Raw genomic sequence first — 14,388 nt, 5'->3', positions numbered from 1 at the left:
AAATAGTAATAATATATGAAATGCTCTTGTTTTCATTACAGAAAACTTATCATACATCCCTGCTCAAAATTCAAAGTGATTTATTACTAAATTGTCTTTTGAATTCACCACTCGCCGTGAAGTCTATAAGGATTTCTTCTTCGGCAGTTGAGAGCTCTTCAGAAGTATTCTGAAATTGATCCCTACTCCACTTGTAACTTGCTACCAAGTTGTTGTCAGCAGGAAAATACTTTTTTATATTCTTTGCTAGCATGGTTAAACGATTTTTCAATGGTTGCAAAAACAACTTTCACATGTTGGTTCTTCTACCTTGTAAGTTTCAAACCATTCATCTTCATTTGGAGACATTTCTAAGTTTTTTGCTTTAAATTTCTGCTCCACAATTCCAGTTTTCTACAAAAAGCATTAACTTTATCTCTCCTATTCAAAATATGTGTATTTGTTCCTTGGTGTTGAAGATTCAAGGTATTTAATTTCTTGAATATGTAAACCAAGTACTCAATTCCATCACAAACAAACCATCTTGAAACTTCTCTCAGCTTCCGGTAGATTTTCCTTTTCTAGGAAAATGACGATTTCGTCCCTTAATTCATAAACAAGTTGCAAAAATTTCAACAGCTTCACTGCGGAGGGCAGGTTGTTTGTAGACTTCTTCTCGTGTAAGGTCAAGGATTATTTAAATGTCCAGTGCTGTTTAAGTGCTGCAGGTTTGGTCACAGGGCTAAGTACTATGAACATCCTGCAGTTTGCACTCATTCTGGTGATGAAGGACATATGTGTGAGGAGTGTCCAAAGAAGTTGGAGGATCCAACTAGTGTTAATTTAAAATGTCTTCAGAAGAATCATTTGGCGATATCTGTAGGAAAAGGTGTTTAAACGTCACCCTCACACTCTACCAGGGCTTAGAGTGGATTATTGAAGAACTTAAAGCCATACTCTGCAATATGTGTAAACAAGCTGTACAAAGCTTCAGAAATCATCTCCAACAGTGTGCTGCTGCTAAAGGTCACAATGTTGAGGACATTATTTTCAAAACTTAATGATTATTAAATAGTATGTACTGCTAATTTAGAAAATAAAAACATTTTTTTTCTATATCTCCAATTATTTTTTTATAACTCCTCAAAATTGCTTAATTAGTTCTGCCACATTCTGTATAATGAACTTTTTAAACATAAGTGATAAAATTAAGTACAATTAATGCACAGAAAAAAAAACATTCCTTACAAATTTAGAAATGTAATATCTTTAAAAACTTTCACATAGAATAATAACAAACAGAAACTAAAAACTGATTGATATACAGAGTAATGTATGACATTAAGTCAAACAGTTTTTTCAGAATTGTGACTTTGTAACATTATTTTTTCATGAGTAATGCCTACAGACAGTTAGTTTTATTGGTTAAAAACTTTCTATCTATTAAACTTGTTATTGTAGTTTATTTTAAAATGTAATTTTTAACTAAGTCAAGACAGCTGTTGTCAGAACTTATTTAGTCTTTTCCCCTCATTTAGTTATATTAAATGCTTATTTCTGTAAATTTTTTTTAGTTTTTTCTTGCTAAAGAAATATATAAAAAATCATAACTATTAAATCCTGAATTTTGCTTTAAAAAAAGCAATACTAAAAGAAAAAAAAACGCTTTATAATTGAATTCATCTTAATAGAGCGAAAAAACCTGAAAATATGATGTGTTTAATAAGAGACAACAGAAGCATACACATTCAAGATAAAGGTAAACCTGTCTTCTTACTTTTCAGTCAAAATTTCCAGAATGAGTCCGTCCATCAAATTTATAAGATGAGTTAAGAAAGACATAAACAAAGAACCCAGCAACATTGATGTTCATCTCGTCCAAACTAAAAGTAAAATGTAGATGTGGCTAACCCAGTTCGAAGGTGACAATATTTTACTGACTTAAAGAATGTTGTAGAAATATTTTTTTACAACATAAATATTCAGTAAGCTATTAAAAATATTTTATTACAGTACACCAGAAGGTTAAAGAAACAAATATAATTAAGAAAGCATGGCAAAAATGTTTATTGATCAGCAACTTTGTATGTTATTTAATATTATGTGTTAATTAAATATACAAAGATCTCGAACTATTTACAAGATTATAAAGAGAGAAGGTAAATTTAAAGTAAATAAAATATATAACAAAGTAATTAATAATAATAATTAATAGTAAACAAGTATAATCTATTATTCAAATAATAAAATAATTTATCACACTTTAGTAAAATAATTTTGTAGTGGTTCATCATTATTTGTATCACTGTTATAATCTCCACATAGACCACAAGTAAATCCTCTAAACATACCAGGTACCAAAAATACAACAGTTGAAGTATAATGTTGAAAAACAACTCCATTCTTTAATTCGACTTCGATCATTCCACTATCTTTCTTTAATATCCTAAAAATAAACAGATGACAGATCATTTATTATATAATAAAAATCACTTAATAATTTATTAATAATGAAATACGTAATAAATTTTAACAAAAATTTAAACTAGTACCCCCTTTCTCATTTCCTTTTTTTTTTGAGAGAATTCTTTTTTCAGTTCAGTTACATTATCATATTACAAAAGGGATTACTGATGCTGTTAAAATTGATTTTTAGTTCATTTTCCATGGCATTCAAAACATCCAAATCCTAAAGTTTTAAAAAAAAAAGTCTTGCAAGAATTTTTTGTAAATAAAGAATTCCAGAGAGTAAAAGTTTCCTCAATTGTTTCTTTATAGTTTTTAAGCACGCTTTCCTCTTCCCTTTCATTGTATTTCTGCTGTGAATGATCCTCCATAATTTTTCTATACTTGTTTCTGTTTCTGGTTAATTTCTATTTTTAACTTTTCAAAAATAAAAAAATTGAGACGGTTCAAAATTCAACCTACATGCAATTTTTTTAAATATTTTTATGCATTACTTTTACTAGTACAAAATACACTACTTTTGATGATTCTTTTTATATTTTATGGAGGAAGTTTCTTGAAGATCCCATATTAATTTTTACCTAGATAAGTGGTTCTCTATTAAATTGTATTTTTTAAATGTTTTTATCAAGAGTAAATTAAAAATTTTCATAGATATGCCTTAAATATAGAAAGTAAATTTAAAAATAATTACAAAAACCTTTTGCGGCTATTTATTTTACATGAATATGTATATAAACTTAAGATTAAAAAAATATACTTATTCACACATACCTCATACTACATCTAATCAATTTTTAACAAACTCTGAAGAAAGTTGTGCTCCAGGAAATGATGCTTAGGTATCTGTCATGAGAATCTGTGCATTTATATTTCAAATGCAAACGCTACTCGAATGAAAAAATCATCTTTATTGAAAGTTTTTCACAAATCTTTTGAATTTAAGATCATAGATAGACAGCATCCTACTAATTTTGGTGAAACTTGTGATTAGGGCATTATTAAAAAAATATATAGAAAACTTGTATTAAAGTAGCCAGTACTTACACTATCTGAGTATCATTATTAAAGACTGTACTAAATTCATTCTCTGTTAAAACTTTTTCATTAAAAATCACTTGGAATGCACCTACAGCTGCTGATGATGGTAAAAATTCTACTTCATCTTCTCCAGATAAAACTTTAGCTCCCTTAAAAAACAAAAAAAAATTATATAAAATTTAGTGGTGACCTTGGGCTTATTAAAAGTGTTCATACTAATAAATAAAGTTTTAAAAAAATTGGATTATTTTTGTGACGAACATTTTAAATAATGTTTTTATTTAAAACATTCTTGACCTAAAACTATATAAAATTAATTTGTTTTTATTTATTCATAAACAAAAATTAAATTTTGTATTTTGCAATTTTAATGTAGTGGGTAATATTTTTTACAAAATTCCCGCTATGTAACAGCTTAATTTTACAATACATATTATAAATGTTTAGTTATTATTGCAGGCATAAGCCTGCTGTATTGCTTTGAAATAAATAAATTATTATTACTAATACTGTTTTTTTTTTTACTTTCGAGATATTATATCATGAATACTCTTAGCAACTAATGACGATATTTCTCCTTCAAACTTGCTTCAAGCCGATACTGTATATATGGCCACAGGCTTTTTGAATAAAGAGAATACAATTAGTCGACACAACTGTATCCTGAAAATTATTTCACTGTAGCTATTTACAAAAAAAAAAAACAATAATCTGGCACATGAAATTTCATGTGGGGATTGTGATGTATAATGAATTGTCACCAATTGTTAGCAATAATAACAGATGAAATAAGGTTCAGATTCATCTCTTGACCAGATGGAGTTTTAGATTGTAATAAATATGATTGAGATATATTTACAGCTGCTTCTGTTCAGATTAACAAATCAATGGAAGGTCGAGTAACTATCCACTGACTTGGAGTAGCTTTTAATCTGAGCAGTAAACCAAATGGGCAAGCAACCGGCAACTAGGAGCTGGCGATTTTATCATTCATTCATATTTGTGACCTCATGTGTATTAGCAACCTATCATTATATAATAGGGGAATGAAATATCAAAGAAAATTTCTTCAAAAACAGATGGGTCAGCCCTTCAAATTAACCCCTGTGAAGTTTAATTACTTATACAAAAGAAAACATACACAATCACATGAAACAAGCCGTACAGGATTTCAGGCTGAAGAAATGGAAATAAAAAAAAGTGATTATAAGAACAAGAAATGAATTGATTTTCACAGTGGAAAAGATAGAAAGCTAGCTCAGATACAAAGGATAATGGACAGTCACATGGGACAGGGATTTTTATAAAAAGCAAGAGAAGAGGAAAGAAACTGAAATTTTGAAAATAGTAAGGGATTCAATCAATAGTTTATACAAATTTTTCAGTTTTGGTTAGTTTTTTATATTGTTTAGTACTAATTGCATCCGCAACACATATAATGGGTTAAGCCTTTGTTAGTCACTGTCCATTGACAAACAGTAAATGAGGGGTATCCCCACAAAAAAAGAAAAAAGAAAAATTGTTTATTTACGGTAACGTCTTGAAAACAATAATCCCCTGCAAAATACTGTCCATTAGATGATGTGCTTTCGTCCAAATGGTTTTTCTACTGTTTGAAACATTTTTTATATTCTTCTGAATTAATGCTGTTAAGTGCCACCACTGATTTTTTTTTTGTTAATCTCCTCTGCATCCTGAAAATGCTTTCCCTTTAGGTTTTACTTCATTTTTGGGAATAAGAAGTCACAGGGGCTAGGTCAGGCGATTAAGGGTAGCATAAGAAACCATTGTCATGGTGTTTTACGGTAAAAACTGATTGATTTTCCATGCTGTGAGGGCAGGCGTGTTGTCCTGGCGTGTTGTGATGAAGCAGCCAGTCCCTTGATTGTCACGATTCAGGTCATTTTTCTCCCATTGCCTAATGTAATAACTTCAGCACCAGCAGATAGTAGTGTTGATTCATTGTGTCACCCTAAGGACAAATTCAACGTGAATGACTTGTTTGATGTCAAAAAAACAAACTATCATGGACTTTATATTTGATTTCACTTGCCATGCTTTTTTTGGACTGGGTAATGAAGTTGTCTTCCGTTGGCTGAACTTCTTTTTGTTTAAAGGTCAGAGCCGTAACACCAAAATTCATCTCCTGTTATGACTTTTGACAAAGAATTCAGTTCAGTTCGCAACTATTCTTTTAATTCCTGGAATACTCTCAGACGTTTCTTCCTCTGGTCATTGGAAAGCAGTAATGAAAAAAAACTTTGCTGTGTTGCGTCTCATGTTCAAATCTTCAACTAGGATTCTTTGGCATAAACTCTAAGAAATTCCAGTTATTTCCTTCAATTCGTCGACTTTTCTGAGACAATCAAACATGATGGCATCTCATACTTTTTGAACATGTTTATCTGTTCTGGACAACAACAGGCAACTCAAACAGGGTTCATCTTCAAGTGATATTTGGCCACTTCTTAACCAGGCAAACCATCCATAAATTCTTGCCTGGCTTAAAGCTTCTTTCCTATAAGCTCCCCAAAGCAGTGAAACTGTTTCTGCTGCTGTTTTCTTTAACAAGAAACAGAATTTGATGTTGGCAAATTGCTCCTTAAAGTTTGCCATTGCAAAATCGCTGAGAGCAATGGGTAGGCTTTAAGGAAACAATTACTCTGTCCATTGCGATGGTTTCTTGTGAAAGCTATCAGGTCAACTGATCAGGGAAAGAGTCTAGTAAATTTACCTAGCACAAGAGGGCAGTGCTGCCAACCTACTTGCCTACAGAAAATAATTCTTGTTTTTTTTTTTTTGGGGGGGTACTCTCATATTAGTTCAACTATCGAATCTAAATAAATTCAGTACAAATATTCCCACAGTATTGTTTGCATTTTGAAAGGTCAATGTAATCATGCACAGTTTTTACTATTATTATTTGTGAAGTTCAGAATTATATTTGTTTAGAAAATACATTTGCCTTATTTTTAGTGTTTCAATATTATCTGTTAAGAGTTGCATGTTTATTTATCCTGAATACATGAAAAAAGAGACTAGAATCTGAGAATCACAATTTACAAGCTCATTTTACAGTCTTACCTTGAAAAAAAAGAAGTGATGCTTATATTTATTCAAATGATATTCATATATATAAAACAATAATTAATTATCTATAACATAATAAACAAAAAAGATAAGCGTACAAGGACAAAATATTAGGTAAAGTAAAATCGAACTAAACATAATTAAGTAGTAAAAATAATTTATGAAGATACAGTGCAATAATTACAAATTGGTAGTACTCACCAGGACACCAGAATTTGGTATCTTTTTAACTAATGTACTGAAATGTGATTCAGCAGAACAATCTGCAACAGCAATTGTGTATTGTTCATGAAGTGAATGCTTCAAAGTCGCATTATCCAAACTTAATACAGCATCATCGCTAATGGCACACAATCCTAAAAAAATATGTAAAATAAAAAAAATTATTTTCTGTTTATTGTAATTTTATATATACTATAATACAAGTTACATAATTTAGCCAGCCTCTGTGGCGCAACTGGTAGAATCTCGGTCTTTCATCTGGAGGTCCCGGGTTTGAATCCCGCTCAGGCATGGCATTTTCACATGCTACAAAAACTGTCGTTCATCTCATCCTCTGAAGCAATACCCAACGGTAGTCCCGGGTTAAAAAAAAATGGTTACATAATTATTAACTAAAATTTTTTTTTTTGCTTGTACATCTTTGAATTAATACCTAGATTTAGTGTGCATATCAGAATTTTTTGTTTATTTTAATTTTATTTTCTAATAAAAGTTTATTACTCAGTACAAACAGTTCTAAATCACTGCTACAATAAATCTTAGTAAAAAAAACTTAAATTAATAAATAAAACAAGTAATAAAAATAACTAGCATAATAAAATTATTACGACTACTCTAAACACATAACATGCAAAGAATGATATAAACTATTGAAAAAAACTTCTCGATAATCACTAGAATAACAAAAAAGTTTGTTTTTGTCATTTTGTTAAAAGTTTTCTTTTCTCTTTTAAAAAGCTTTTGTTATAGAAATTCAAATATTTTTAGATCAATAAAATTTGTGACATTCTATGTCTTATTTTACTTTCATGTTTTGCATGCAGTAAAATGTACAAAACATTGCAACAGTGGAATTGTTTATCATAAAAAAATTTTCTGCACGTGTTAGAATAAAATCAATACTTTATTGTATTTAACCAAACATGAGACATAAATAAAAGTAACATAATAATAATAATATATGAATATCTGCCTATACTAAAGATAAATTACTAAATAAACTTAAGCAACAAATACAGATAGCTGTTTGTGTGTAGTTCATTGAGCCTGTAAAACTTTTTTTTTAAATCCAAAATACAAAAAAAAATTGAGTATATACCAGTATTTTAAAGTGCAACCGATATAATAAGAAAATACATACATACGAAAATATTCAGAAAGTAAAGCATTTAATTCGTTCATTTAAATTACAATATTAATATTACATTAATAATTAATTACCGTAAATACTAGTTTAGTTCAGAATCAGTAGGCCAGTAAAACGAAAAGAAAGTATCTTGTTGAAAAGGATCATTTCAATACACTTTTTAATACGGGATTTTATTTTTAATTAGTCACTGTCACTGTCAATGTCTGTAGAAGAGTTACCGGTAGTCTCCACGTTGCTCTGCCAAAGGTGATCGTCTTCACTACCATGAAGTTCATTAGATAGTCCACATTTTTTAAAACATTTCCTTATTAATTCTGTGGAAATACCTTCCCAAGCATCTTTTATCCAAACACAGATCTCGTGAAAATCTGGTGTTTGATTCTTCCTGTAGGGAAATTTTTCATCAGCCAAACATTTACATTTTCAAAATATACGGGGGTTTGATCAGCATTTCCTATTTGAGAAGGCAAATAGCCTCTATCTTTTCTAAGATTTATTATGTATTTGTGAAAATGTAATATTTTCTGCTCATAAGTGTCTGGAAGTCGTTGAGAAATGGTCGTCTTTCGTCTTATTGACAAATCATTTAGTGTAAAAAATTGTGTTATCCATCCACGACTTGCTTTAAAATCAATTTTATTCAATGATTTAGTGATTTCACGAGCATATGATTGACACATTTCTGTTGTGACAGCATAATCGTATTTCCTTTTTTTCATAACAAAGTCATACAATTTTTTTTTCTACATCTGTGTATTTTGGTTTTAAGCCACAAAAAGCCCTTTTATTACCAGTGCCTTTCACCAGAAATTGTTTCTTCTTACGCCAGTCTCAAATGTAGCTTTCATCTACGTCAAATTTTCTTCCTGCCGCCTGATTTCCAATTTTTCAGCCTCTTCTATAACGTACAGTTTTTCATTTACTATAAAAGATGTAGACGCTGTCCTTTCGTACTCATTTTAATGTCGTAATTAAAAAAATCACCGTATTAAACTTTACAATATAAACTAAACAGATAAAATGCACATAACCGTCCACATATATAATCAGTACAATGACCATGGTGAATAGACAAGACGACGATGGGTAACTGATACTGTAAAAGTAGTGTCATTAGAACCAGATGCAGCCTATACAGAATGAATCAGTTTTATAAAAATATCGTAACTTCGTTCCTATCAATAATATGAACAGGATGTTAATAATTAAGGACATATTCTGTATAAGCGGCATCCGGTATTGATAAACGAAAGCCTAATGTAACTATATTTATATGATTGAATTTAGGTACTTCTAAGAAAATGTTTACATAAATTATCCTGGCTAAAGGCTATGTTTCAAGTAAGCTTCGCACCCTTATTTTTTCTCTCCAATTCTAAGAAAAAAAGTGTGGGGGTACTCAAATAAATACAGCAGCTTTTCTATTTTTTAAATTATGTTATATTAACAGTATCATGTATAGACAAGAATTTAAAAAAATACAAAAATTTCAATCTAGCAAATTTACAATTAAAAAGAAGTAAAACCAAAACATCAAACAAATAAGTAAAAACTACTGTACCAAATTATTCTTTTTTAGATTTTTTTAAAGAGAAGAAAACTATTTGACAGGTATACTATATAAACCAACCGGGTTGGTCTAGTGGTGAACGCGTCTTCCCAAATCAGCTGATTTGGAAGCCGAGAGTTCCAGCGTTCAAGTCCTAGTAAAGCCAGTTATTTTTACATGGATTTGAATGCTAGATCGTGGATACCGGTGTTCTTTAGTGGTTGAGTTTCAATTAACCACACATCTCAGGATTGGTCGAACTGAGAATGTACAAGACTACACTTCATTTACACTCATACATTTCATCCTATGAAGTATTATCTAAACGGTAGTTACCAGAGGCTAAACAGGAAAAAGAAAGGAAAGGTATACTATATAAAAAAAGTGATTTTGATGAAGAGAAGGGAAGGTTGGGGATCTGTTCACCAACAAAAACTAATGTATTACATAACAAATGACCCTTTAGAATGGATGGGACAACTATACAATTTAACAAAATCAATCAATCAATTTTATACAAAATCAAAAAAGGTTCTGCAAACAATCACTTAAGTTATATGAACTTACCTACAGAAAGAGCAAATAAATATTTAAAATTAAAGAGGAGAAAAGAAAAATGGGATTAAAACAATAATGTGTTGTAAAATTTTCTAACCTAAATAAAATGACATTTATAGATATTGTTTTTTAAACTGACAAATACTATCTCATACAATAGATCCAAAGTACTACCTTACACTGTAATGCACTGTTTCAGGTCAGAAAGATGTGCCTTAATTTATTGGTTTACATTTTGCATCCCAGTCTTTCTTATGGCTCTAATATATGTAAAGCAACTTAGTTACAAGAGACATTTGTCAGAGGTATTTTCTCTGACAGTAATTATACACAGTACATTCACTTCCTATGGTAATAAAGTAAAATTTTTGCTTACGGCTGACCAACACCTATTTGCTGGGCTTGTAAAGCTGATATGCAACAGGATATATATATACTCAGCCAAGAAGGTAACAGGAAACTGTTTCACTTTTCTTGATAAGCCTAACACAGGATGACTGTCACTCTTGATGATGCTTATTCATGCAAGTTTTCAGGAGCGACTGGTGACTTTAGTTAGGTTCCTGAGCTCTTATCATTATGGCAGCTGGCAAAAGAAGTTTTTGTCCATGAAAATGAGTGTAGTTGTTTTGGAGTTGTATCAAAACTTGATATATTTACTAAGTTAATTAATTGATAATTACCTTTGCTATTCCACGGAAATGGTACAGGACTGTTAAAAGCAAACTCTGTAGAAGTACTTTCAGTTTGAAAATTTTCTGGAAATAATGCATGCGCAGCAGTTTTTAACCAACCAGGTAGCTAAAAAATAAATATAAAATATATTAGGAAGAGTTTTGAATTCATTTTGATAAAATACAAAAGAATTTAATATTTTTTACAAACATTTAAAAAAATGAATTTGATTGTAAACATGACACAAATGACTACTAAAATACAGTTGTTTATTTAATACTAATATTAACAAACAAATAATTATACTAAAAAATAAGATCCCATCACACATTCAATTGACAAAAAATAACTAGAATATCTCAGGAGATATATTAAAAAAATAAAAGGATGGGAATGTTCCAGGTAATACAATAACTTCATCCTTACAAGCTTACGTTACTAAAGTACGTGGTGTATCTCAAGGAGTAACAAACTGGAAATTGAAGGGTGAAAAACAAACATAAAGTACTTAATGGCTTTTATGAAGCTGTACTTAATAAAAATTAATTCTTAGATTTATTTATTTGTCAAGCACAAACAACTAGTTATTCTTATTATAAGACTAATTCTGCAGTTGGTATTATTTACCTGTGGATAGACCTGATTGCATATTAATTGAAATTACAAATTTAAAACTTATGTATACTTAACTTAAAACTAAATGTTCACAATAATTTTACAACTCTGAATGTAGTTTCACAGCTTCTTGGCATGTAACAGAGTCTAATAAGTGTAGCAGATTGTAGGAATAAGAAAAAATCAAGTAACAACATTATGCCAGTTACATAACTCATGTTAAAAGAACCAACAATTATCTAAGTTAAACAATGGTGATTGGTTGATGACTTTGTACTGCTAATGTCTAGTGGACTCATAAATTCATTCAAAAAATAAAAACAGTAAAGTGGAAAATGCTTGTGAAATGGCTAATCTAAGAAATAAGTTTAATCGATTTTTCTCAGTTTGTATCTGTTAATATTAATTTTTACTTTCCTGACTATAGCTCTATCATTGCTATGTAGCAGCTATAAAAGAAAAATACACAGAGCGATCTGAAATTTTATGTCTGGGTTTTTGTGAATGTTGATGTTTCATGACCCAATGAGTTCAAAAAATGTAAAAATAACCATAGAAATTTCTAGAAAATGTATTTACAGGTATTGGTCTATACTTTGATTATTATGTGGACAATCTCTACATAAATTCTTTGAAAATGATATAAATAAAAAAGAGGACAGGGTAGTTTTCACAGTTTGAATCTTTGTATACTGGTCATAGAAAGCTGAGCTTTTACGATGAAAGTACTAATTAGGATATTTAAAAATGCTTAGTCAATCATATTTAGGGATGGGGGATATTCAGTATTATTTCTAAACACTTTTTGCTCCATATCAAAATCCTATTGACCAAAATAATTGAAATTTTGTGCTATATATCCCTGCTGTAGCTTGATTTTTGACTCCATTTTACTGATTCAAGAGATCAAAAACTATCAAGTAAACAAATCTTCTTCTTTTTCTATCTGTGTGCCACTTTGTATTTTTTCAATACAAATTTTTATCTTAAGAATGGCTTGAAATAAGAAATTAGAGATTAAGAAATATTAATGTACATGTAACAAAAACATCTACAAAATAAGTTTAATAGATCCTTAAATATTAGTTTTATCAAATTATATTTTAGTTAAGATGTTAATAAGCCTTTTATGAATAGAATGACACCTAATTTGTTCAAATTAGTTGACAAACAACTTAGGTATGGCTAAAATTGTTTAAGTAGATTGCAAAAATTATGAGTGAAAACAGATACAAAATTGTTAAACATAATTTCCAGCCTGCATCCCTACTGACAACTGAGTAATATGGTACCTGATTTCATACTAGTTTTCTAATAATATCATTAAACAGATTTTGTATGAAAGTGCAAAATTTGCTTAAAATCCTTATAAGGGAATACAGCAGACAATTTTTTTTGTATTTTACAATCTATTACTTTATCTGATTTTTAAGTTGTGGCCATTATTAAAAATGTTGCACAAGCTAGCAATTGAATAAGTGGTCAATTAACTTAGGACCCTAACAAACATTTTTTTTTTTAAATTATACTCTAAATACTAGATCACGAATATTTTAATTATCATCAAAATGTGGATGAAAAAAAGTTTGGTCACGTGGGTTGACTGGAACCCAAAATATTTTACTGAAAATTTTGAATTTTTTTCAGTAGTAATTTTAATACTTCACAGTTTTTAAGGCAAAAATGTTTTTTGATCAATGGAGGCAAATCAGATGCAAAGTTTTTTATTAGACCTTTTTTTCTTTTTCGCAACTGTACTCTAAATACTGCAAAATTACGTCATTCATCTTTAAAAACCATATGGTGTATTTAAAATAAAAATTTGTCACGAACAAAACCAGAAAAGTAATGCAGCCCTTAGCCAGCTTTTTTGTTTTAAAGTAAGAAACAAAAGTATACTGAATTAAAACAGCATCCTGGTAACTAGACTTAAAACAAAGATTATAACAACTTATTTTGATTAAAAATACATTGTGAAAGTGATGTGGACTTCACATAATGAGTACAGTACACTCATTAATGTTTGTACAAACATATCTTTGCAGTGTGGCGTTAAATGGATCAATCTCTTTCTATCATTAGAGAATTTCTGATGGCTGCAGACCTTTATTGAACTACTCTTTATTGAATAGAATACAACTTAATAATATTTTCTGTATTGAACTATATTCATTCTCAATAAAGTAAATAATTTTTAAAATAAATATGCGTTATTTCATTCAAATTAAAGTTGTGTGACTTTGGAATATAATATATAACGGTATGTTCAATGTTTTTTACAGGTATTATGAAGCAAGATATCTTAAGGTTTAAACTCATCAGCACATATGTAAACGGCTAGAATAATAAATAAATAATATACCAGTTGTTCATAAATCTATGGATTATTTCTGTAAACCCTGAGCAACTCTTTTTAAATATTATTACAATTTTGATATATAACTCCCAAGAATGTATTTGTTCATTCAAAATAGAGAAAAGTTCAGAATGTAAGGTTGCAACGTGTCTGTAACTCCAAGGGAAATCTTTTGTTTGAAAGTTGGCACTCCTGCAAGATAGGGAAATCCAGATGAAGAAAATAAGCCTACGTGGGGGTCACTAGCTTGATTGGTTACATCGAAATTGTGTCTTACCATGAACCCAGCAATTCCTGATTCTGCCAAGTGTGAAGAGCGAGTCCTCATCAGATATCTTGAAATTGCTAAAAAAGAAAAGCCTGCCAATATCTACTATGATATTTTTATGTTTACAGTGAGGTGATGTCACATGATAAAGTAACAAAGTGGCACTGTTGCTCAACCGGTGGTCCGAGCACTATTGGTGGTCTGCAGGAAAATTTTAGTGGTCTGTGAACTTCTTTATATTTATTACATAGTTTTACAACCTTTAAATGCATTATTATTCATTTTTTTAGTGGCAATAATAATGCATACAATGGAGAAAACCGAGCACTTGTTTACTGTACAAGTGTGAGTTTACAATACTGGTTCAAATTTTTAGGAATTAGTTCGTGAATTACTAAAAAAAAAATCCGCACTTTCTT

The 14,388-nt window shown here is 29.7% G+C and overlaps 1 protein-coding gene across 1 annotated transcript in view; it reads right to left on the bottom strand.

The window, feature by feature from the left end:
* Window positions 1-2,022: 2,022 nt before the first annotated feature.
* The window catches only part of LOC142328230 (uncharacterized), a 107,128-nt gene continuing 94,762 nt past the window's right edge, over window positions 2,023-14,388 (bottom strand). The window contains exons 21-24 of the mRNA XM_075371838.1: window positions 10,739-10,856; window positions 6,778-6,932; window positions 3,493-3,635; window positions 2,023-2,425 (exon numbers count right to left, since the gene is read on the bottom strand). Of these exons, the coding sequence (XP_075227953.1) occupies window positions 2,236-2,425; window positions 3,493-3,635; window positions 6,778-6,932; window positions 10,739-10,856 (606 nt within the window). The 3' untranslated portion in view covers window positions 2,023-2,235. The remainder of the gene's footprint in view (window positions 2,426-3,492; window positions 3,636-6,777; window positions 6,933-10,738; window positions 10,857-14,388) is intronic.

The sequence above is a fragment of the Lycorma delicatula genome, chromosome 7, assembly GCF_047948215.1.
Source record: "Lycorma delicatula isolate Av1 chromosome 7, ASM4794821v1, whole genome shotgun sequence".
In the NCBI taxonomy this organism is placed as follows: Eukaryota; Metazoa; Arthropoda; class Insecta; order Hemiptera; family Fulgoridae; genus Lycorma; species Lycorma delicatula.
This window is presented reverse-complemented; position numbering and strand designations above follow the sequence as displayed.